Source organism: Marmota flaviventris, chromosome 6 (genome assembly GCF_047511675.1).
Source record: "Marmota flaviventris isolate mMarFla1 chromosome 6, mMarFla1.hap1, whole genome shotgun sequence".
Classification (NCBI taxonomy): Eukaryota; Metazoa; Chordata; class Mammalia; order Rodentia; family Sciuridae; genus Marmota; species Marmota flaviventris.
Window position 1 is genome coordinate 44103124 of NC_092503.1, and position 24116 is coordinate 44127239.

Consider the following 24116-nt stretch of genomic DNA (forward strand, 5'->3'; position numbering starts at 1 on the left):
TATCTACATCTTGTCCTCTGTCTTTAGCCCTTCAGCCTCTCTTCTTCCTCTACTGAGGCCCAGCTTGATTGCCATTCCTTCCAGAAGCCTTCTTCTTCAACACCCTGCTTGGAATTTGAAGCTTCCTCTATCTCTTTCTCTCCTACCCGGCTCTTTGAACACTTACCTGTAACAATCCTTTTTCCAATGACTTACCTACATGCCCTTCTTCCCAGGGATCCAGAGCTTTGCAAGGTGGCAACCCCGTCTTGTTCATATTTGTCAATCTGGCACACTGTATCTTGTACCTAGTGGAGGTTTACTTAATTGAATTTTGTGAATACTGAAGTGTTTTGTATCTGATCTTTCTGCCTCTGCTTTTACTAATGATTCTCTTTATTCTAACAGTTGCCCGCCCTGGGTCCTCAGTTGTAGCTGAGAAGCATCTTCCTGTCCTGGCCCCTGATAATATAAACAGGTTTTGTGGCCATTGATGGTGGGTGTGGGATTACATGTTTATACACAGAACAATTATCTCACATATAAATAACAAATGTGTGTGTATATAATTAATATTGTTGAGGAATGGTTTCAAAATCAAAATTCAGATTCAGATTAAAATCTACAAGCAAATTAAGAAGTAGAGATATTGACTATTAATCTTCCTTTGTCTTACTGCTTTTGTTCTTTATTTTGTTTTATCTCCCTTTTTTATATTAGAAATACTAGATATTAGAAAAATTATATATTAGAAATTATTTAAAGGGAACTGTTCCCATCACAAAGAAAACCGTAACTTACCCCTTCAGAGAAGAACATAATATTCGCATGACTACAGTATACAGTTAGAATAAAAATACCATATATGTTCCTCTAAAAAATGGCAGTATTTTTCTTCTGAAAAATTAGGTGCTTTCTCTCCTACATCCACAAAGATGTTTACACAGTTTGCTAATGCAAACTGTCATCCAGGCCCTGGGGAAGTGTAGTGAGGGGCATGTTAATTATCAGAAAGACATGTTTCACCTTTTTGTTCCTTTATTTTGATTTTTTTAACAAATGTGAAATTTTTATAGGTAAAACATTTTAAAAGTTAACTTGCATTTACCAGTATCAAAGTAAATATATTATTACGCAATCCTTTTTCCTTTTTTAAAAATCTCCCAGTGCCCAAACCTGTTTCTTCCATCCATTACAGAATCATAACCCAAGGGAAAAAATTACCACGCTGCTTCTGGCTGCTGGTTTTCAGCTCTTGCTGCTGTAACTCTGAAGGACACGTCTGGATCATGGCCATCATTCCCCATTACTTCATTTAGGCCTTGTTATTTTGACAGTAACCGGACAGTGATTTGCTTTACCACGCATCACTTGCATTTGTCTCCTACAATCATGTTTATGACAACAGGGCTTATTATTGACGAGATAGTACGTAGTCTATTTAGTTTGTAAATGTCAGAGGTTTCTGCCGTGATTTATTTAGGAAACTGTAAAGGTCACTTCAAACACTGCTTATTTTGAGAATCAGGCTCACATTTTCCCATTAAGATTAATTAATGTAATTCTGGACTTTCTGCAATAAGGAAGTTGCATATTTCAATACTTAACAATATGGCCCTCATAGCTTGATGAGAAGTCAATATTTAAGGCTGGCTTAGAATAATTTTGGTTTTCTTGTCAGTTGTTTATTGAGTGCAAGATACTTTGTAGGGGCGGGTGTGGACTGGGAGACATAATGGGCCTGGTTTCTGTTCTCTTGGGTCATAATCTTGTAGGAATGGCAGAAAACAGTTCTACCACATTGTGAAATTACAAGTGTGTTAAATGTGTGTTATCACAAAACTTGTGACAGAGAACCTAGTGGGGACATCAGGGAAGACTTCTCTGAGGAAGTATCCTAGATATGAAGTATATGCATTTTGGGCAGAAGCCCTGAAGTGGGATGGAGCCTGATATTTTTGAGGAAGGGCCATACAGCAAGTGAATGGAGAGCAAGTGGAACAAGACTGATAATACAGAGAAGAGTGAGAGCTTGTAGGGGGCTTCTTGGTCTTCAGAAACACAGAATTGAAGGGCTTCAAGTAATTGGTCAGGATTTCTGCCACATTAGTGTGGGGAATAGACTGGAGTGGTACTGCTGGTAGAGCCTCCTGCACTTGGTGGCAATGTTCTATATCTTTCCTGTCCAGTGTAGTAAGAGTTACATAGAGCTACTGAGCACTACCATGGCTGAGGAACTGAATTTTCTATTGAATTTAAATACATTTCAGTAGACATAGCACACACTTCCAGAATGAAAGCAGGAAATAAAGTAATTGCACATTTCAGAGGCAGAGGTAGGAAGTAGTGGTGGCTTGAACCAGGAAGGTACTGGTGAGGAGAGAGGAAGGTAAATGGATTCAAGAGATAGGTGGGAAGTAAAATTTAGAGTTTGGGAATTCATTGTGTGTAGAAACAAAAGAGAGAAGTAGTAAAGAATGACTACTTGGTTTCTTTTTTGTAGTACCCAGGTCCTCGCATGCTAATCAAGCACTGGACCACTGGACTCCTAGCCCCATTGACTACCAGATTTCTAAGGGTATAGATGGGAGGATGGAGACCTGGGCAGAAGATAAAGCTCAGGAGGAAAAGATAATGAATTCAGTATCTAGTCTCTTTGATTTTAGATGCCCATATAGAATTCCAAGTGGAGTTGTTGGGAAGGCATCAGAACAGTTGGCCCCCCTCCCTCTCTCCCTCTTTCCCCCTCTCTCTCTCTCCCCCTCTCCCCCTTTTCCTCTCCCTATACTTACCCCCCTCTATGTATATGTATATATGTATGGTTTATTTTGTATAACTATGTCAACAAGTGAGGATCTTATTTTTTAAATAGATAAACAAGTTCTGAGTTATAAAACTTAAAAGGCTATCTTGTTTATCTCAAATTCTCTGAATTCTAGAAATGATGTTTTAAATAGGTTGCATTTTTTTGGTTTATAAACAAGTATGCTTGAAAAATAAAAAATATTAATTCAAGCCATAGGGAAAAACATACATATGTCTTTGATATTCTGTGATGTCGAGGAGGCAGATCCTAACATGAGGCCCTGTGTGGGTTGTGGAGTCAGATGGCACTGATCAATGTTGTAGTCTCATTTAGCTTCTCTAAGCCTCAGTTTTCTTGCTTTAAAACTCAAGATATGGGCCTACAGTTATAGGGAGTTGGTTGTATTTCCAGTGTGTTGGGCATAATAAATGGCAGTGGAAGTAGATTGTAAGAATGAAGCTTTAGGAGGAAACACTTCTGCTGCCATCTCTTCTTTCTTACTGTCCCCACCTCATCAGTTTTTAACCTTTCAGATTCATAGCACTAGAAAACTTATCAAATAAAATAATAATAATAATAATAATAAAAGGCAAGAGCCTAAGGAGTGTCTTGTTTTACTAGTCACTTCTTAAGATTTGCTAATATTCATAGGTTTGACAGAATTTTATATTATCCAGAAATAAAACAAATAAAAATTTATTGAAATACATACTGTGAAGCATTTTAAGTTGATATTTTTAACTAAATTGTTAGAATTAGGTATCATTACATATCTTTTATCATCATGTTTACAAAACTACTCTGGTAATTATTAAGAGCATATCACATTAATTCACAATCCATCTGCTTATTTCAGAATATCTGAAAATAAGAGATTTGTTGAAATTCAAATGTAACAAGCTGCAGTCGACACGGGATTTTGCACCCTAGTTGCTAATGTGATTTCGCTGCATTATCTGAATTAAAAGCTGAGTCACTCTGAAATTCATTTCCTTCTTTTTTCAGATCATGTGTCAGTTGGAGGACTTGGAGACAGCTTTTATGAATATTTGCTCAAGGCATGGTTAATGTCTGACAAGAGAGATCTGGAAGCTAAGAAGATGTATTTTGATGCTATTCAGGTAACCTGATATTTAAATCATCTTCGCCACTCAGCTCTAACTTATAACTTGCATATTAATCAAGCTTTAATGAAAAAATGAAATACTACATGAGTGGGTTACGAAATTATTTCCTGTGAGGCAGAGTGCAGTGTCTGCCAATATAATTGTAACAATAGTTATCATAGGTGATATTCTTAGTTCTAATTTTTTTTGGTGTTTTGTTGTTGTTGTTGTTTGTTTGTTTTGGTGGGTTAAACCCAGGGCCTTGTGCATGCTAGGCAAGCACTCTACCAACTGAGCTATATCTCCAGCCCCCATGTCCTTAGTTCTAATAGAGCAGTTGTAGGATTTTAGCATGGTTCAAACCTCACAAGCCATGTGTCTAAAAAAGAGTCATGCATCATGTAACATTTCAGTTAGTGACAGACTGTATATATGACAGTGAGCCCTGGAAATTATATTGCCTAATGACATCATAGCTTAGTTTGTACACTCCATGATATTCACACAATGAAATCACCTAACTGCACCTTGCTCAGAGTATATCCCCTCATTAAGAAAAGCAAGTCTGTATTCTTTCTTCATGAATATGAGTTCCCTTTCTTGAGCTATATATTAAATTATGGGAGAAAATCTTGAATTTATACTCTGAAAATTGTCTAAATTAAAATTGCCCAAGATTATAGACAGTCTCAAAGTAAACGTGTTTCCAGAGATAAATGGTACTGAAAAGAAATCTAGACATAAAATTATATCTCAACAAACTTGTATTTAAGGAAAGCTCCTTAAGAGCTTCAAAAATCATAATACAGGAGGAGTAAGAGGGAACCAGTACGTATTAAACTGTGTACTGTGTGTTGAGCAGTGTGATATGTAGGTATTTTTAATGAAGTGAGGAGGAATAGTTTTCTTTCTCATAGTACTTTAAATATTCACCCAAATTTACAGATAAGGTTGTCGAGCCTCAGAGAGGTTATGTGACAACCAAATTCAAACTAAAATTTGTTAACATTTGCCCCTTTTTATTTTACCACTGTGGATTTATTTGTGAATAAGAATCCCCATACTATATTTAAGGGTTTATTTATAGGCAATAAGTTACTAAGATAAATTAGAAATTACTTAGTATAGTCTATAGGAGGTAGCTAGTAAAAAGTAAACTAAGAAACACTACCAACGAAACACAGGGAGAAAAATTAAGGTTAGAATGTAACAGATTCAAGAAAAGAATTATTTTATATAAAATACTTGTACATGTACCCCAGTTTTCAGAAACCAAATTTTTAGCAGGATTGGGTCCCTTTGTGATTAGGAATTGTGGATGGTTAATTCACATATATTCTTTAAATATTAATCGTTATCAAGATTTCTCAATAGTATTATTAAATTGTGGCTAAATCCTCAGAAAATTGATCTTTTTCTTGACTGCTTAGAAATGTTCTTTTTTTTCAATCGATAGTATTAATTCATAGGAAAAAAAAGTAAATGGCCACTAATATAGCTGCTGTTCTAAATTTGGTCTCTCTGACAAGAGTTTTGGATGATTTTGACATAGGTGGATTTATTGTTTAAACATAAATGTAGTTTATATTTATAAATACTTTGATTAAATGGATTGAATATTCTATTGGTACATCACTGGGAGCTTCACTAAGCAAAGCACATACAGTTAGTTACTCCATGTACAGGAATCATGAATACCTTAGCTAGAACTTTGGCCTTTATTTGGCCCAGCCTTTATTAAGGACATATGATGTACATCAGAAACAAATTAGGAGCCAGAGAGAAATAGAGACAAAAAACGAACTGGAAAAACTTTCATGGCAAAACTTTGTTCTTCGAGTTATTGTGTTTCCCATAGTTTGGTTTTCCAATTGTCATATATTTCAAGAGCCAATGTATTTCTCTGTTCCTCTCCACTAATTTACATGAGTTTCTGTCACTTACAAGCAATGGGATCCTTATTAATAAACTGTCTTGAGAGGTTGTAAATAAATGCACACATTATTTTGCTTCTTAAAAAAAAGGACTTCTCGATTATTAGGAAAAGCTTTTTTATTTTTTATTAATTTAGTTATTTATTTTGAATCCAAGAAAGATTTATTTTCATATATATATATATGACAACAGAATGCATTACAATTCTTATTATACATATAGAGTACAATTTTTCATATCTCTGGCTGTATACACAGTATATTCACAAAATTCATGTCTTCATACCTGTACTTTGGATAATAATGATCATCACATTCTACCATCATTAATAACCCCATGCCCCCTCCCTTCCCCTCCAACCCCTCTGCCCTATCTAGAGTTCATCTATTCCTCCCATTGCTCCCGCTAAGATTTATTTTCTCAATCAGCTGGGCTGGGAAGTTTGGTCTTAACAACTTTTTGTCAAACTTACCTGCCTCCCTCCTTCCCTCTCCTGTCCCTCCATCCCTCCCTCCCCCCCCCCATTTCTTTTTCTCTCTTTCTTGTTTTGTCTCTCTTTGTTGCACAGCCAGGAAAAGCTTTTTAGATATACAGTACTACCTTTGGGTACTTTCAAAATTGAATTCCCCAAAAAGGAAATCATTGCTGAAATATTCTGTTTCGAGATGGTTAAGAGAATATAATGAACAATGTAAATACTCATTATATATGTATTTTTAAACAGTATGCTCGTTTGAGGTATCTCTTCTTTGTACAACACAAATCATGCTGTAAATACTTTTTATATTTTGTGGAAATAAATAAAAATAAAGAAATGATTGTCTTGTAACAAAAAAAAAAAAATTGGGATATTGCCCATTGCCCATGTGGTCTTACCCTCATTTGGTAACACTAGAAAACTCCTTCCTAAGAAGTTTATTTTTCCTCCTTCTTATAGGATTTCAGGTTTTTGTCTAGGGAATTCTTAATGTATTATAATTTCTACTATGTCATCTTCTAATTACCATACTGGCAGACATTTTAATTATTCTAATATTAAGGTGGCCCTCTTAAAATTAGAATCTTAAGATCTCAATATTCCAAGAACGACGGCTTTAAAATATTCTTTGTAATATTTCCTTTCAGTTTCTGGAACTCTACCCATGCAACTTTAGTATATTCTGTTTAGACAAATCATTACCAGGAAAATTCATTAAGAATACATGAAGTCAAAGTGTTTCCTGTTTGTCTTAATAGCAAAAACATTTTCAACCCATTTCATATTTTCAACTTAGGGAGAAAAGGTAGAACAACTAAACTTCTGATTTTGAGAAGTACTAATGTCATATATGACAAAATTTCTTTCTGCTAAATTGTACTTTAAAAGATCATCATACATCTATAGTCCCAACTACTTGGGAATATGAGCCACGAGGATCTCTTGAGTCCAGGAGTTCAAGGCCAGCCTAGGGAACATAGGAAGACCCTGTCTTTAAAAAAAAAAAAATCATCACTATCAAGGGGAGGATGCCTTCCATTATCATTCAGGATAGTTGAGTTACTGAAGATATGGTTACTTAGTTTTAGCTTCCAGTGGATTCTGGAAATCATTTAATCCCAGAGGGATATGTTTTCTTTCGTTGGTTTAACAACAAAATACTTTTGAGATTTCAGCAGGTTGTTCTGGCCCTGTTGAGAGGCTACTCTTAAGAATCTACAATAGTGAATGATACTTGGACAGATGTTTTTCAAACATGGAAGGATTAAACCACAGAATAGGTAGTTCCTTTCTAATCAATTCTCTATAGTCTTAATATAAAAATTTATTAGAGTCACTAAAGACTATTTTTCATTCTTTTTTAAAATATTTTTCTAGTTATAGATGGATATAACACCTTTATTTTGTTCATCTATTTATTTATTATTTATTAATTGTTCTTTCCAATTTATTTATTTTTTGTTGATTTTTTAAAAATAAATGACAGTGGAATGCATTACAATTCTTATTATACTTATACAGCGCAATTTTTCATATCTCTGGTTGTATATAAAATATGTTGACACCAATTCGTGTCTTCTTACATGTACTTTGGATAATGATGTCTATCACATTCCAACATCCTTGCTAATCCCCTGCCCACTCCTTTTTCCTCCCACCCCTCTGCCCCATCTAGAATTCATCTATTCCTCCCATGCTCCCCCTCTTACCCCACTATGAGTCAGCCTCCTTATATGAGAGAAAACATTCGGCATTTTGGGGGGATTGGCTAACTTCACTTAGCATTATCTTCTCCAACGCCATCAAACCCAGTGCAAGGCAAGTGCTCTACCGCTAAGCCACAACCCCAGTCCCAACTATTTTTCATTCTTTATACTTACTTACATTTTCCAATTTCCACACAAAACCATTGCTTTGAAGATCTTGGAACTTCATTATAGTTTATTTTAGGGAGTGGCCTAGTTGGTCAGAATCCTGCCAAAACTAATATGGCACTTTATTTAGGATCCATAACATGGTAATAATGTTTCTCTAATCTATGCGCAAAAGCTATTACTCTTGCCATGTAGAAAGAATAATTTCTTGGGTGATGAACAAGTATCTGCTTGAAGGACTTTATTGCAATTTGCGTTATGAAAAGTGTAAATAGCTAAGATGTTCAGTTGCATTAAATAAGAATGAAATATTAATGTAATAACTAAATCATCAATAAAATTAGCTTAACCACAGTTAATGAGCACAGTAGCATGTTCATTTATTTTGTAACCATCTTGGTTTCATTTGTTTATTTCTAATAAAGGTAGAAAGGTTTTATCTACTTGTGTATTCATTTTAATTCATTCTTCTCTATCTACTATTCCCAAGTATGCTTCCTGAAAATCCTTCTTTGTGTTTGTGTTAAACCTCCTTTCATTTTATTTTATGTTTTAATTTTTTTATTTTTTCCATATTTTTATTGATGATAGTTGTACATAATGATGGGATTTGTTGTTACATATTCATACATGCACACAATATAATAGTATAATTTGGCCAGTATCACTCCCCAGAGCTTCCCACCTCTTTCCCCTTCTTCCACCCCTTGGTCCTTTTCCTCCATTGATCTCTTTTTCATTTTCATATTTTATTCCCCACCTCTCTTTTCCTTTTTCCTCTCTACTTTCTGTATATAAGAGAAAACATGGGGTTGGGGATGTGGCTCAAGCGGTAGCGCGCTCGCCTGGCATGTGTGCGGCCCGGGTTCAATCTTCAGCACCACATACAAAGATGTTGTGTCCGCCGAAAACTAAAAAATAAATATTAAAATTCTCTCTCTCTCTCTTAAAAAAAAAGAAAAAGAAAACATATCTCTTGACCTTCTGAGTTTTACTTATTTCACTTTACATAATGGTCTCTAGTTCCATTCATTTTCCTGCAAGTGGCATAATTTTGTGGGTATTTTTTAATGGTGGAATAAAATGTCATTGGGTATGTATACCACATTTTTTTTATTCATCCATTGAAGGACACCCAGGTTGGTTACATAGTTTGGATATTGTGAATTGTTCTACTATAAACATGAGTATGCATGTATCCCTGGGGCACGATGACTTTAATTCTTAACAATAAATACCAAGGAATAAAATCCTTCTTTTTTGATAGTAGTGATAAGTATAGACACAATCATGGCCTGATTCCCTCTGTGATATAATGGAGGGAACACTTTCTATTAGAGAAAATGGAAACTAATATAAACCAAATACTTTATTTTTGCTTTCTAAAATATAAGGATTATTATATTTCTCTGTCTAGATTTATTTCTATTTTCTTTTTTTCTTCATCTAGTTTTAAAAAATGTCATCAGTCCTTGAGCAGAAGTAAAATATATTTTCTAATTCACTTTTTTTAAAATTTTTAGTTGTTGATGGACCTTTATTTATTTATTAATTTTTATGTGGTGCTGAGAATCAAACCCAGTGCCTCACACATGCTAGGCAAGCACTCTACCACTGAGCCACAACCTCAGCCCCTTTCTAATTCATTTCTAATTGGTGTATTATAATTTTGGGTAATAGTAGGATTCATTATTCCATATTTGTACATACATATAACAATTTGATCAATCTCATTCTTCAGTACCTTCCTTTGGTCTCTCCTCCTCCCTATAAGTCATTTTTATAAATGTTAGCATTTCTCTCATATTTAAAGATCTTTATTCTTTTTTAAAATTATCTACTTATTATACACTAATGTGCTTTTCAGTAGAATGATTAGGAAAGAACTTGACTCAACAGTTACCACATTGGAGATATAAATGATGACAAATGACCTTTACCAAATGCCAATTTCAAACTGACTGCTTTATAAATACAATATTTCAGACTCCTCTCAGTAGATAGTATTATTCCCGTTATATGAATAAGAACACTAAGATTTAGAGTTATAATGAGCAGATTACCCACAGAGTTCAGAAGAGGTGTCCGAGCGAGAATTTGAAGCCAGTTAATCTAACTCTAGAATAGCCTCTCTTTGTATCTCTATTTTGCTACCTTTCCAGGTTGAAGGAAGGAAAGAAAGAGTAATGGCATCAGCCTAGATCCTATTAAAAGTATGCTTTATTCATCATCTCTAGTAAGACCTGGATTTTGAGGTGTTTCACCATTTGTGAACATAAAAATGCCAACTGTCTCTACCACACCAGTGGCCTGTCTTTGAGAAGGGGATGGATTTTGGGTTTTGAGGATAACATAGTATATATTTGGTCACAGAACGAAACAAAATTGACATCATTGGCCCAACCATATACATTCTAACTAATCAAACTAAAAAGGGCATTAGCTAGAAGAAGCACACCAAAAGCAATGACGTAACATTTATGGTTAAATTGGATTTGTAACACCAAACTCAAACTATATGTCATTTTTTAATTATAGTATAATAATACTATAGAATTTAGTATAAATTTGAGAAGACATTATACAATGTTAAAACAAGTATTACTTTCAGGCCATTGAGACTCACTTAATCCGCAAGTCTAGCGGGGGACTGACTTACATCGCTGAGTGGAAAGGGGGCCTCCTGGAACACAAGATGGGTCACCTCACCTGCTTTGCTGGAGGCATGTTTGCGCTTGGGGCAGATGGAGCACCTGAAGCCCTGGCCCAACACTACCTTGAACTCGGGGCTGAAATTGCACGTACCTGTCATGAATCTTATAACCGCACCTGTGAGTACATGTTATTCTTCATTTATAATCCATTCCCCCATTCCTTGAGTTCAATTGGTAAGGAACTTTGTCATTGTGGTCATCAAAAGAATATCCACTGGGCCTGGTGAGACAGATGACCACAATTAATATCTTTATATGTTTACTCTAAAAGGCACTGCTTTTATACTTAAAAGCATATACCATTAGTTTGCCAAGTAACAAAAATCAAGGCCTAAAGACTAAGCCAGCCTAACTTACTGACCCTTGCTTTAGCTCAATAGCATTGAGTAAGGGTCTCTGACCCAGTACAAAAAGAAACCATTTTATAAAGCAGTATTAACACTTTCCACATATCTTTCCCATAAAATAGACTATGAATATGGCTGGCTTTCTTTTTATAAAACATGAGCTTGAAGCATAAAGATTAAATAACTGGTCTTTTGTGACAAAAATGACAGATTTCTTAGCCAGTGAGTTTCCAGCTAACTCGTAAGGTGTATTATGGTGCCTTGTGCTCACCTAATGGATACTCAGTAAATGGGGGTCAAATGAAAAAAAAATACAAAATTGTTACTATTTTATGAAGTTGATTCTTTTAGATGACTAAATTTGGAAGTATATTGAATATTGTGCATTATATAATGTTTATAACTAATCCAAAAAAATGATTGTTTTGGCATTCTGTCTTGAATGTTGTTAAGTATTTTCTAGTCCTTTTGAAGTTATAGACACAAAGCACTGTACAAACAATTATCCTTGTTAACCTGTTGCATGTCCTTTAGTTATGAAACTGGGACCAGAAGCTTTCAGATTTGATGGCGGTGTCGAAGCCATTGCTACAAGGCAAAATGAAAAATACTACATTTTACGACCAGAAGTGATTGAGACTTACATGTATATGTGGCGACTGACTCATGATCCGAAGTACAGGAAATGGGCGTGGGAAGCTGTAGAGGTGAGGCTTTAATTTGCATATTTCTTACAGATCAGTGTCTCAATGAAAAATGTTCACCAGTACCTATAAATGTGTCAACTCAACTTTTCTGTGTAAAGCTTTCAACAGTTTTTTGTTTTGTTTTGTTTTTTTTCATTTAGTACTGGATATTTCTAGTTAAGTCCCTCCCTCCCTTTGGCTTCAGTTTTGCTTTATAAAACAGTGATATAAGGATACTACTGTTAGACTGGGTAGTGACGAAGATATGTAACATTACGTTCCCATGACTACAGAAAAAAAAAAAATGGTCACTTATTTCCAGAAAAGGTTGCTGGCAAGTTGGGGATATTCACCCCTGTTTTGTCTGTTTTAAGAAATTGCACAGATACATGTTTTTTTGAGTTGGTCTTGGGGCTTTAAATGATAGTATACACTTTTACTTCAGAGTAAATTAGCTACTTCGATTAACTTTTAGAAAGAATTTACAGAAGAAATACTTTGGCCAGGCATGGTAGTATGTGCCTATGATTCCCAACTATTTGGGAAGGCTGAGGCAAGAGGATGGCAAGTTTGAGGCCAGCTGGGCAATTTGTGAGACCCTGTCTCAAAACAGAAAAATTACTTTGTCAAAGTGTATTCCTTTACTATTCGCAGATTTCTCTGAGTATCTTGTAAACTTGTCATGTGTTCTTGTGTGTCATTTTAATTGTCTGTCATCTCCTGGGTCTTTTCCTGCTAAATATGGTGTATTTTCTTTCTAAACTAACCTATTGGACATTTTCTGTGCTAGAGGCCAGAGGAGGTGCCCTCCAGGATATGCATCAAACAATGTCTAATTTTAAAAGCTATTATTCTCAAAGAAGTGGGAGGAAATTCGGGGAATGAGAACAAGCAACTGCTTTAATTACAGTCTCATTCTCTAATGCTCTTTGTTAGACAGTCAGCTTTCTTTAAAAACTGTCCTTAGGAATCACTTCTCTCAGGAAATCTAAAATGAATACTGGCTTTGTGTGGAATTTAACTAATATCTTGGAAAGCCTTTGATGAATCTTGCTTGTTACCCTCTTCACTTACTGTGTCTTATCATGAATCATCAGTCATTTTAAGTAATAACATTTTAAGTAAAAAATGCAAAGTTCTCTAATAGTGTTCATTCAGTAGTAATTCCAATTTCTTTAAATTCCTGTTTTATTTTTTCTCTGAAAAAAAAAAAAAATGTGTTTAAATTGAAGTTCACCTAAGCTTTAGTGATAGGGAATTATTTGGTCTTGAATTTACCAGCAACTGAATTACGAATTTAAGTCACATCTTATACTTCATCAAATCTAATACATTATAATTTATAAAAAAATAAATAAAAGAATCATTATTTAATATGCCATTAAGAAAGAGCAAGCAACACTACCGATTACAACATGACACACCAATTTTATAGAAGTTAAAATGTGAGAAATGTTTGAAACAGATGTAATCAAAAATGGGAGGAAATAGATCTCTGTTGCTAGCTGGGCAGGAAGCTTTGTTTTGCTTGATTCTTCAAGGGACTTGTTTGTACAATAAAAAGGTTGGTTTGTGTGTTAGGATTTTTATCTCATATCAGCTCTTTAGCATAACATAAGATGCAAAAGTGTTTCCCCATATCATAACACAGGATTCCCCCTGTTTTTGCTGCCAGTAACTTCTGCTGGAACTTGAGATATAATGGTGAGCAAGAATCCTTAGAAGGCATGGAAGCACTTGCTTTTTTTCTGTGATACATCCCTTTGGTCTTCTGTTCCAGCAGCAGCCCCTGCAGACAGTACCCCTGTAACCTGGCAGCTCCAGACTCAAGCAGCCAGTGCTTCTGAGCTGTTTTGACCTAGACTCAGTCTGGCTGCCTGGACCTGAAAGACCACATCTGGAAACCATGTTAGAGAAGGAGGAAGAATTGTTTTCCTAAGCAGCTGACTGTCTGGGTTAGATGGGGATGTTAGCCCCAGAAGCAGCCTTCAACCAATAAGGTTTTTAAGTTTATGGATAACTATCCTGGGCTTCCTTCTTTAAAAAAATAATTACATGATGTACAAGATCCTGGGTTCTATCCCCAGCACCATGACAAAAAAAAAAAAAAAAAAAGAATTCTGCAATATTAGTTCCTCAGAGGGTTTTTCAGGCAGGAGTGGGCCACTACTCCATATATTTCATTTGCTCTGCTCCTGTCCCTGTTTCACTCTCTCCACTCACTTCCTGATATCACCTCCTCAACAAACTTCCTGTTTCCAACCTTGTCTCATCTTCCATTTTTAAGGGACCCAAATTAAAACATAGGGAGTCACCTAGTTTGTGTTTCTACTCAATGACGACTCCTTGCCATGTCTTTGCCAGACGACTATTCCTCATCAACTCAAGAAGTTTGCAACAAAGGAGAATGTACTACCTGATAAAGTAATTCATTCTGTTTTTGAATGGCTGAAGGTGTTAAATATTTGCTCCTCTGAAGCCAGAATTTACACTGTTCTGAGCTATGGGTTGGGGGAAGGGGTGGACTCTCTTCTACATCTCAGTTTCTTCATTATCTGAAAACGGCACATTTGCCATCTCTTTACTTTCTTATCCATTCTCTATGTTCTGGTTTCCAACTGTGGTCCTTCAAATCTGCGCAAAAATGTCCCTCAGCCTAAAGTCAATTGTTCTTTTAGTCCATTTATAAACCCTTGGCCAATCCTGAAATTATGGTGAAACAACGTTATCTATTCTAGCTACCATTGAGACATCTCTTATGCTCAGTATCTGTTTGTGTTTACTCTTCTTTCACTTTGTGAAGAACCATTCTTCTATCTTCCAAATACTCTTTTCCCAGCCTTCTGTCACTGACACACTTCATAAACCTGATTTGCATGTCTTAATTAAATATCTTAATAACAATGTCAAATAAGATATGAAAAAGTATGTAATACAGCAGGAAAACCCTGGAGACATCCTCCACAGTGAACAGAAATCCACTAATCAAGGTGTCCAAGCTTTTGTGAACTCACAAAAGTAACAGAAGTAACTTCCAAATGATATTTCTTTTGCTTTTTCTCAGTATCATAATAAACTATTTTACATTCCTTGCAATTAAACATCTGACAACTTACAGATGAGCTTTATCAGGAATTAATTATCCATGCACATGCATGTAAATTACGAAGTCATGTCTGCTGGTCTATAGTAGAGGATAAAGCCTAAGTAAGGGCCAAGTGCAGTAGTGCACGTCTGTAATCCCAGCGGCTCAAGAGGCTGAGACAGGAAGATCCTGAGTTCGAAGCCAGCCTCAGCAAAAGTGAGGCACTAAGCAACTCAGTGAGACCCTGTCTCTAAATAAAATACAAAAAGAGGCTGAAGATGTGGCTCAGTGGTTGAGTGCCACTGAGTTCAATCCCAGGTACCCTCCCCCCAACCAAAAAAAAGCCTAAGTAAGGCTTTTTCTTTTCTTTCTTTTCTTCTGTTTTTTGTTTTGTTTTGTTTTGTTTTGTTTTCCTCCAGATATTTTTCTGTAGTCACTGAACCTAACCCTTTCCATGTGGTCATTCTGACTCTCAGTGATTTCGCTTTCCTCTTCCTGCTTCTGCCTCCCCAGGCTCAGTCCCAGTTTCCAAAGTCTTTTTGATATATTCATGCACTTGGATTCTCTATTTTCTGCCCCTGAGTTTAAACCCAACTCTAGCAGACAGCCTTAGCAGCATTATTTTTTTTAAATCTCCATGGATTAGTTATTCATCTAATCTGGTCAATGAGAGAAAGTGTTATGTCTTCACAATCATGGTTTCTGACTTAGGATTTAACTGATGCTGCTTGCTGTTTTTTTACCGTGCCCCTCCAAACCCAAAATATGGTAACGTGGGGTCAGATTTCTCTTTTATATTTTGTTCAGAGATTTAGCCATCTTCCTATATCCCCTTCTCTGTGATTAGCACATCCAAGCCACATATGGTTACCAATAATATAATCATTTACACAAAATCCAGGTGATCCCTGTGCCAAAAGCCTGAGTCCCTGCAGCAGACTAGAGAACCCATGATCTGGTCACACTGTGCTGAGGCACAAGACTGCTTCCCCTGTTGAGATATGGGTTCAATCTGGCTTGTGATGGAGGCCCAGGAAAGCTCCTTGTCCCCAGCTTCACATTCCTAAATCTTGAAATTTAGACTTTTGATATGAAGATATTTCATCTCTTCAAAGTTAAGAGTGCCTCTTTTGCATTTTCTCTTTTTAAAAATTATTTTTAATTTACTTAAAAGCTTCAAAAACTGAAAATTGCAAGGCTACTTTGACACTGGCACTTCTTCACCTTGTCTTATTCTTACTTACTCTTATAAGCCTGTGCTGATAAGATGCCCATTACCTGATCAGGGAACCTCTGAGGCCAAGTTAGGAAATGCAGAACTGAGGATTTGCTCTCCTCCTTACCCCCAAAGTTGACTGTGTTCTTGATTCTGTGAAGATTATGGGGGAAAAAGAGTGAACAGGGTGAACTGGAAAGAAAGGCGTCTGAACATTGTCTGCAACCCAAAGCATCTATTTTTCTTCACAAATGAAGGAACTTAAATATCTATAAACAAGAAGAAGGCTGTTTATCATGCCTGGCTCTCTCATTAGCTGATCACCAAGGAAATTCAAGGGAACAACCCAGAAAAGTCTTTATGGTTGAAATAGTTTTAAGGAAATATCTGGAAACAGGGATTCATTGTGGTATGTAATAAGCTTGCCAGTTTCTTTTAAATCCTGATTTTTTTTTTCCTTTACAAATAATTTTTGGTCTATTCCGTGTATCTGATATTTGGCTTTTTATCAAAAAGTTCTTTTCTCAGGAGAAAAAAAAAAGGAATGATGGAAAAAAGAAAAAGGACCTAAGAATTTCCATCTTCAGTCTTATCTCTGATTTGTCTTATTGTCTGGATCTTAGAATGTAATTGAAGCATCTTCTTAGGTTGATTATTCCTTTTTCTGGAGGATTTTAAAAGTACCAAATCAAGAGAAATCTTCTTTCTTTATTCATATAAACTGCTAATTAGATTTTCTTTAACCTAATAATTAAATGCTTTTCCTCATGGACCCACATTCTTTCTTCTCTACAACCAAGATGTGAAAAAATCGATACCCTCATTATCAGTGTCTAAAGACAGAAACTGAGCTCCTGGTGCAGTGTCCCTTCTCATGAGCAGCAAGGGCTGCTCCTTGTCTTCTCTTTCCTTTTTTGTGGATCCTTATTCTTAGAGCCTTATTTTCTTCCAAAACCCTTTTCTGGCCAAGGAACTTTTTTTTAATTAATATGGCAAACTCAATCTGTGCTTTAAAAAAATAGTATATAACTATACATGTAAAAGAGAGAGGGGTGAGGGAGGGAGGTTCAGAGTCATTCAAGGAAACTAAAAGATAAAATTAAAATGACATGGGATACTAACAGAAGTTTTTTTATTTTTTTTATTTCATTATAAATATTAAAGTTTTAGTTTTAAACTTTGTTATGTGTCTGCATAGTCTAGAACCAAGTTTCAGAAGGCAATTTTTGTGCAATGGGAATTTTTGTTTTACCATATAATTAATAGAATTAATAGGATGTAGTGAGCAGAAAATAACTTGCCTAAAGGGAAATACGCTTGGGTATCTAGCAAAACCAGCAGTGTCATCTCAAAGTCCAAACAGCACAAAATATGATTCAAAGTGAATTGAAATTTAAACATAAGATCTGAAAAAAATAAAACTCCCAGAAGAAAACATTGGGGAGAAAGCTCCCTGACATTGGTCTTGAATTTTTTTTTTTTCAATTTGACACTGGGGCAAAGGCAACAAAAGCAAAATAAAACACGTGGGCCTACAGCAGATTAAAAGGTTTCCATACAGCAAAGGAGACAATCAACTAAGTGAAAAAGTGACCTAGAGAAAATATTTTTAGCCATATGTAGGATTTGCATCAAGGGTAGACCACATTTATAATGACGGTCACATAGGATGATAGCTCTCTTAGTTTGTGTAAGTACACGCTTAGTGTTCATACAACAATGATATCATCTAACAGTGCAGTTCTTAGAACATATTCCCATTATTAAGTGAGACTTTACTGTATTTGACAAGGATATAATATCCAAAATCTATAAGGAATTCATACAACAATAATGAAAAAGTAATAATTCAATTAAAAGTGGTCAAAGGAATGAATAGACATTTGTCCAAAGAAGATGTACAAATAGCCAACAGATATATGAAAAGAAGTTCAATATCATTAATGATCAGGGAAATAAATCAAAACTATAGTAAGAATCTACCTTGTTCCTATTATTGGCTACTATCAAAAAATTTAAAATAACTAGTGTTCTCAGTAATGTGGACAAAAGAAAACCCCTCTTCATTTTGGTGATGCACGTTGGTATGACCATCATGAAAAACATTATGAAGTTTCCTCAAAAAATTAAAAATAAAACTACTGTAAAATCCAGTCTACTTCTAGGTATATACTTCTAGGAAATCAGAGATATCTGCACTCTCACATTCATTGATTCGCAAAAGCCAAAATATTGAAACAGCCCATCATATTGAAACAGTGTCCATCAACATATTGAAACAGCCCAACATATTGAAACAGTGTCGATCAACAGATGAATAAATAAAATGTGGTATATATATACACAATGGAATATTATCCAGTCTTAATAAAAAGAGAGACAGAAGGGAAATCCTGCCATTTGCAAGAACGTGCATGAACCTGGGAGACATTATGCTAAGCAGAATTAGCTAGTCACAAAAAGACAAATACTGTATGATACCACTTCTATGTAGAACCTAAAAAAAAAAAACAGAAGAAGAAAGCACAGTGGTAGTTACAAAGAACTAAAGGGTAGAGAAGAAAGGGAGATATTGATCAATTGGTCAAATGGTACAAAATTTCATTATAGGGTGAATAAGTTGTAGAGATCCAATGTATAGTATGGTAACTATAACAATAATGTATCAATGGATTTCAGGTGTTCTCACCACCACACACACAAAAATAAACAAGTGTGTGATGCGTGATGCATGATAGACATGTTGATTTGCTTGATTGTGGTAGTCATTTCACAATGTGTAGATACATCAAAATATCACATTGTACATCTTAAATATATGCAACTCATATTTATCAATCACACATCCATAAAGTTGGAAGAGGGTATATATTTTAGAAATAGTTACCAGCCCCATTTTTCTCATGGCCTTCCATTTTGTTCTTCTAACCCTGTCATCATTATCATTAATTAGCAATTAATAATCAATTTTTTAAAGAAATAAGATGTGACTACAGTAGCAGCTGTTTGGGGTCCAGTGCACTTTCTCAACTAGTGGTTTATAATCCCAGTTGACATCAATAATCTTTCTGAACCAGGAATCAACAAATTTATTTTGTAAGGCCCAGAGAGTACTGTTTGGGACCATACAGTCCCTGTTGCAACTATTATTTTGTACTACAATCTGCCATTTATCCTGTGGTCTTTAGTTTGCCAAATCCTACTCTAGACCATAGGATAAAATGGTGAAAATAAGTGAAAAATTATTCTAAAACTAATAAAAGTGTTTCTAATTAGATAAGATATATTGCCCATATGTCCTTTGACTTTTCATATTTTATTTATATTTCTGCGTAATGGTTTTTAAATTTTTTCCCTGAAACTGTTAACAAGCTTTCATTTAATCTGAATCTTTGTTTTATCAGAATTTAACAACTTAATTATATAATTTATTGACAATCATTTACTGAATTTTCCCCTTCTCTTCATAATTCAGGCCCTGGAAAATCACTGCAGAGTGAAGGGAGGCTATTCAGGCTTAAGGGATGTTTATTTCATTTACGAAACTTATGATGATGTGCAGCAGAGTTTCTTCCTGGCAGAGACACTAAAGTAAGTGAAAATTATTCTAAAACTATATGACTGATGTGCCTGACAGAACTTCTTTGTAGGTGTCTTTAGTGAACACTAATTCAAAATGTCATTCCACACACGACAATAATTGCTTACAGGTGTGTTTCCAGTCATTCCAAAGTTCAGTGACTTGAGACTGCTTTGTGTGATTTCATAGACTAACACCAAAGGACAGAGTAAATTACTCCCTATTAATGAGGATATCCCTCACAGTTCTGATAGGCTTGACTTGCCCATGCTGCTTCACAAGATGAGTAGAGATGCTGAGGGGGTTTTTCACTGTGTCTTTGTGGTTTTACAGCCTGATATGGTCTCTTGGGGCTCATATACTCACATTTTTTCTCTCCAGATACTTGTACTTAATTTTTTCTGATGATGATCTTCTTCCCCTGGAGCACTGGATCTTCAATACTGAGGCACATCTTCTTCCTATACTCCGTGAAGATAAAAAGGAAGTTGAAGTCAAAGAGAAATAAAAATATATTTTATATTTTACTCTGCTTCATTCCCTTCACTGCATACCTTAATAATTTCTTTTATGGTAACCAGGCACATGATAAACTTTTATCAATAAGTCTGTGATTATTCTAAGTTCTAAAATTGTTTTGCAGTCTTTTATGTTTATTATCATAGGCATAAATGGACCTAAATTTCTTATTCCTTTATTATCTAGCCAGTAGATCCACATGTTTTGTTTGTATAGTATTTTTTTTCTCTCTTAAGTAACCTCTTATCTCTGGAGTTCATAAAATTGTGATATTATTTTCATTAAATTAATAGAATGGTATACCAGTGACCTCTTAATTACAATTTGATTTGACTGCAAAACTTTTTCCTCCTCTATGAGGAGATGATATCTGCTTTAAGCTGTAATGTTTTGCCATGTTGCAAAAAGCCATAATAATAAATTAAATATTAAAAAAAAGCTTTTTCCTTTTTGATTTTATGTTAATCTGGTTTGTCTATCCACCAGAGACAGATCTTATAACTGTGACAGCCTCCTTATGCGGGTCTATCGTTATTTGATAGAATGTCTTCTAAAATACTCATTCACATTAGAAAGTCATCCCAGAAGAATCTTCTCATGTTGACCTCATTTCATTGGAACTGCAATTCCAATTGCAGTATATTTTTGTTGGTTAATTATATTAGTGTTTCCTGAGTTATGAATTTTTTTTCTCTACTTTTAATGCCCTATGTCATCTTTCTGGATCTTGTATTGCTTGATTTCTTCCATACCACATAGCAAGGTGAGCTCTGCTATTAATGAATTATACTTTTTTCAAGGGAAACAATTTAACTATTAATGTTCTAGCTTTTGCTTTTAACTGAATATGTAAAGAAATTTGGTTTTGAAAGAAAGGGTGAGAATTTCGTGTAGCTATTAGTTCATTTGTCTACCTTTCGTTTTTTAATTTTTCTCTTAAGAAGAAAGCATTCCATTCTGCTGAAAAGACATGAAAATGGCCCTTTCTCAAATGTAGTAAATTTCTTCATTTCAGTTTATAAAAGTAGGAATGACTTCGTGAAGGAAACTTTGCCAATTTGTCTATTCACTGTCCATTAAGGAAAATTTAATAAACTCTTAGTCAAATAAGAATATTGTGTATCTACTATGGCTAAGTTCTATGTAAAGATTCCAACTTAGAAGCAACATATAGGAAAGGACACTCCCAGTTCCCCAAATTTGATCTGCAGGGATCAAAATAATTATATATTTCTTGTAAACATTAAGTGTTGAAACATGAATGGTTTTCTCAAGAACAGAATTTGGTGACATCTTTGTGTTTTCTTATCATATTGGCACTGTGAATGGGCTAATGTGATGATGCACAACTAAGGTACAAAGGCTTTGACCATCTAAATTTTCAGTTTCAATGATCAGGTAAATCAGTACAACCCCATGAATTAGGCTGAAGCATGTGACATTGCTGCATTTGTAGTTTAAAAACTCTAATATCAGCAATTTCATCTAACTCCAACCTAGTATTTTTAAGAGAATTATTTTCTTAACTCTCGATAGACAATAGTCTTAGCTATTTCAGCTTTTGAAAGTGTTTCCAAAGATTTCCTTTGTCTTACAAAACCACCTTTTATTTTCTTTCAATGTTGCACTTTAATATATGTCAAAGAACAAATTAGTGAAATTAGTAAATTAAAAAGATTCTTTAGCACATCATTATGACCACATAAATGTGCCTCTGTGACCCAAAATAACTTTCCATGTCTTCAGCCTGCCTACTGAGATGAGTGGATAACAAAAGTTCTTTTTTCCAAAAACTTTAAGGTAAAATATTAAAAATCACTGCCAAAATTAGGCCATATGTATTTAGATTATAATTTTCACATCACTATCCTTGGATCAACCATTTAAATAATTTTCTTTTCATTTCAATTTTATTTGAAGAAACACACATATTTCTGCAGCAGATAGGATATTAAAATCAGGTTGTGTGTACGCACACTACACTGTACCTTTTGTGTCCTTGTTTAAGTAGACAAGAATCTGTACTCCATGTTGCTGTGCCAATGGCAAGAAGTGTTTTCAGTTCTAGAACTTGGATTTTTTTAACAGAAGATCCAAAGCACCAAAAATGTATACAAAGGATTAATACTATAATAATGTAATTTAATTAAAATTATACTTTGTGTTACTTTAAACAACTGGTCTCTAGGTAGACACTGTCCTTCATTCATTCCCAACAAAATTGTGCAGTTGAATTTATATATGTATTCACATCCTTAAAAGATGAACAATTAAAATAACACTTAATTTTGTGTTTATGCAATATGTTTTTGATATATTTTGTGCACTTGATAGTACACATATAAGTTGTATGCCAATTTACAGAACTCAATGACTTCTTTATCATGACTTTTTCATGTGTATTACCCACTTTTTACATTGTTTTTGATTTGTACATAAATCCATTCTGTCATATACAACTTTATATAAATCTCTAATGTTATGGGAAGCATAATAGATTGACACATAATTTTTAAAAGTTATATTTGTAAGATTTCTCTATTGTGAATAAAGTCTTTTAATATATCTCCTCCTGTATTATATTTTTTTCCTTTTAACTAAATTTTCATATGTCTAGGGGTGAATGTATACAGTTGCAAACAGAAATTAGATCCTAATAGCAATTTTGTAAAATACCTAGAAAATCTTGACAAGGAAACATTTCCCATTAAAAATTTTACATGGCAAATTATTTTGTGTACATAGCCTTTGGCTAATCATGTTCCTTTATTAAGAGTCTAAGGTAGGTTCAATACCAGGACATGCAGGGGAGAGGCAGGGATTAGTGTCAAAAATGGCATAAAGTCTCATGCATGCTCCTAAGTTTGCACTCCAAGGAGATCAGTCTAATCCACCCCACCCCTAAAACAAGACAAAACATCATGTAGTTGTGTTATGTTACAAGTTAAATTCTGCTGTACAAATTCAGAGGAGAGAGAGGTTCATAACTTTGGGGTGTTCAGAGAGACTTAGTAGAAAACAACTTGGGCCACAGGAGGACCTCCAGCACTTTTGAAAAAAGCCTAGGTTTTAAATTTATATATATATATATATATGTACTGGGGAATGAATCCAGGGGCTCTTACCCACTGAGCCACATCCTCAGATCATTTTTGTATTTTATTTAGAGACACGGTCTCACTGAGTTATTTAGGGCCTCGAAAACTTGCTGAGGCTGGCTTTGAACTTGCAATCCTCCTTCCTCAGCCACCCAAGATTCTGGGATTACAGGCATGCACCACCATGCCTTGCTCTAGGTTTTATAATTTTATTTTGTACTGTTTTCAGACATTTTGGTTGCAGTTCTTTCCACCTAGAACTCTCTTTCTCCAATGTAGTATAGCTCATTCCTTTAGGTAGCTAGTCAGCCAGGAGTGAGTGAGCAGGAATAAGATAAGGAAGGCCCACTGGAAACCACGGGGAGTCTTACCTGACACATAAGCACCTGGAAGATGAGGGCCTAATACGTTAAAGCCTCCCCCAGCTAGTTACATGTCCTCCTGAGGAAAAACCATTGTTCCAAGATCAGGTCACCTACTAGGTGTCCTGGACCCTCCCTATCACCAAAACTATCACCGCCCCCCATTCAGTTGGGAAACTGAAAGAAGAGCCCCAGATCATGTACATTCACAAGACACTAATTCAAAACTGTAAGTAAATAGCAGAAAGATCAGTCGAGTAGAGGGAAGGAAACAGGGAGGGAGGACTGTGGGCAGAAAAGAAAGTGATGGGGACTGAATTAGAACAAAATC

At 35.0% G+C, this 24116-nt stretch overlaps 1 protein-coding gene across 2 annotated transcripts in view; it reads left to right on the top strand.

Annotated features, from left to right (window-relative positions):
• The window catches only part of Man1a1 (mannosidase alpha class 1A member 1), a 167857-nt gene extending 144963 nt beyond the window's left edge, over nt 1–22894 (top strand). For both annotated transcript variants that reach the window (XM_071613068.1, XM_027953031.2), the window contains exons 9-13: nt 3791–3906; nt 10790–11009; nt 11774–11946; nt 19702–19817; nt 20188–22894. In XM_071613068.1, coding sequence (XP_071469169.1) covers nt 3791–3906; nt 10790–11009; nt 11774–11946; nt 19702–19817; nt 20188–20314 — 752 coding nt within the window. In that variant the 3' untranslated portion in view covers nt 20315–22894. The remainder of the gene's footprint in view (nt 1–3790; nt 3907–10789; nt 11010–11773; nt 11947–19701; nt 19818–20187) is intronic.
• The last annotated feature ends 1222 nt before the right edge of the window (nt 22895–24116 follow it).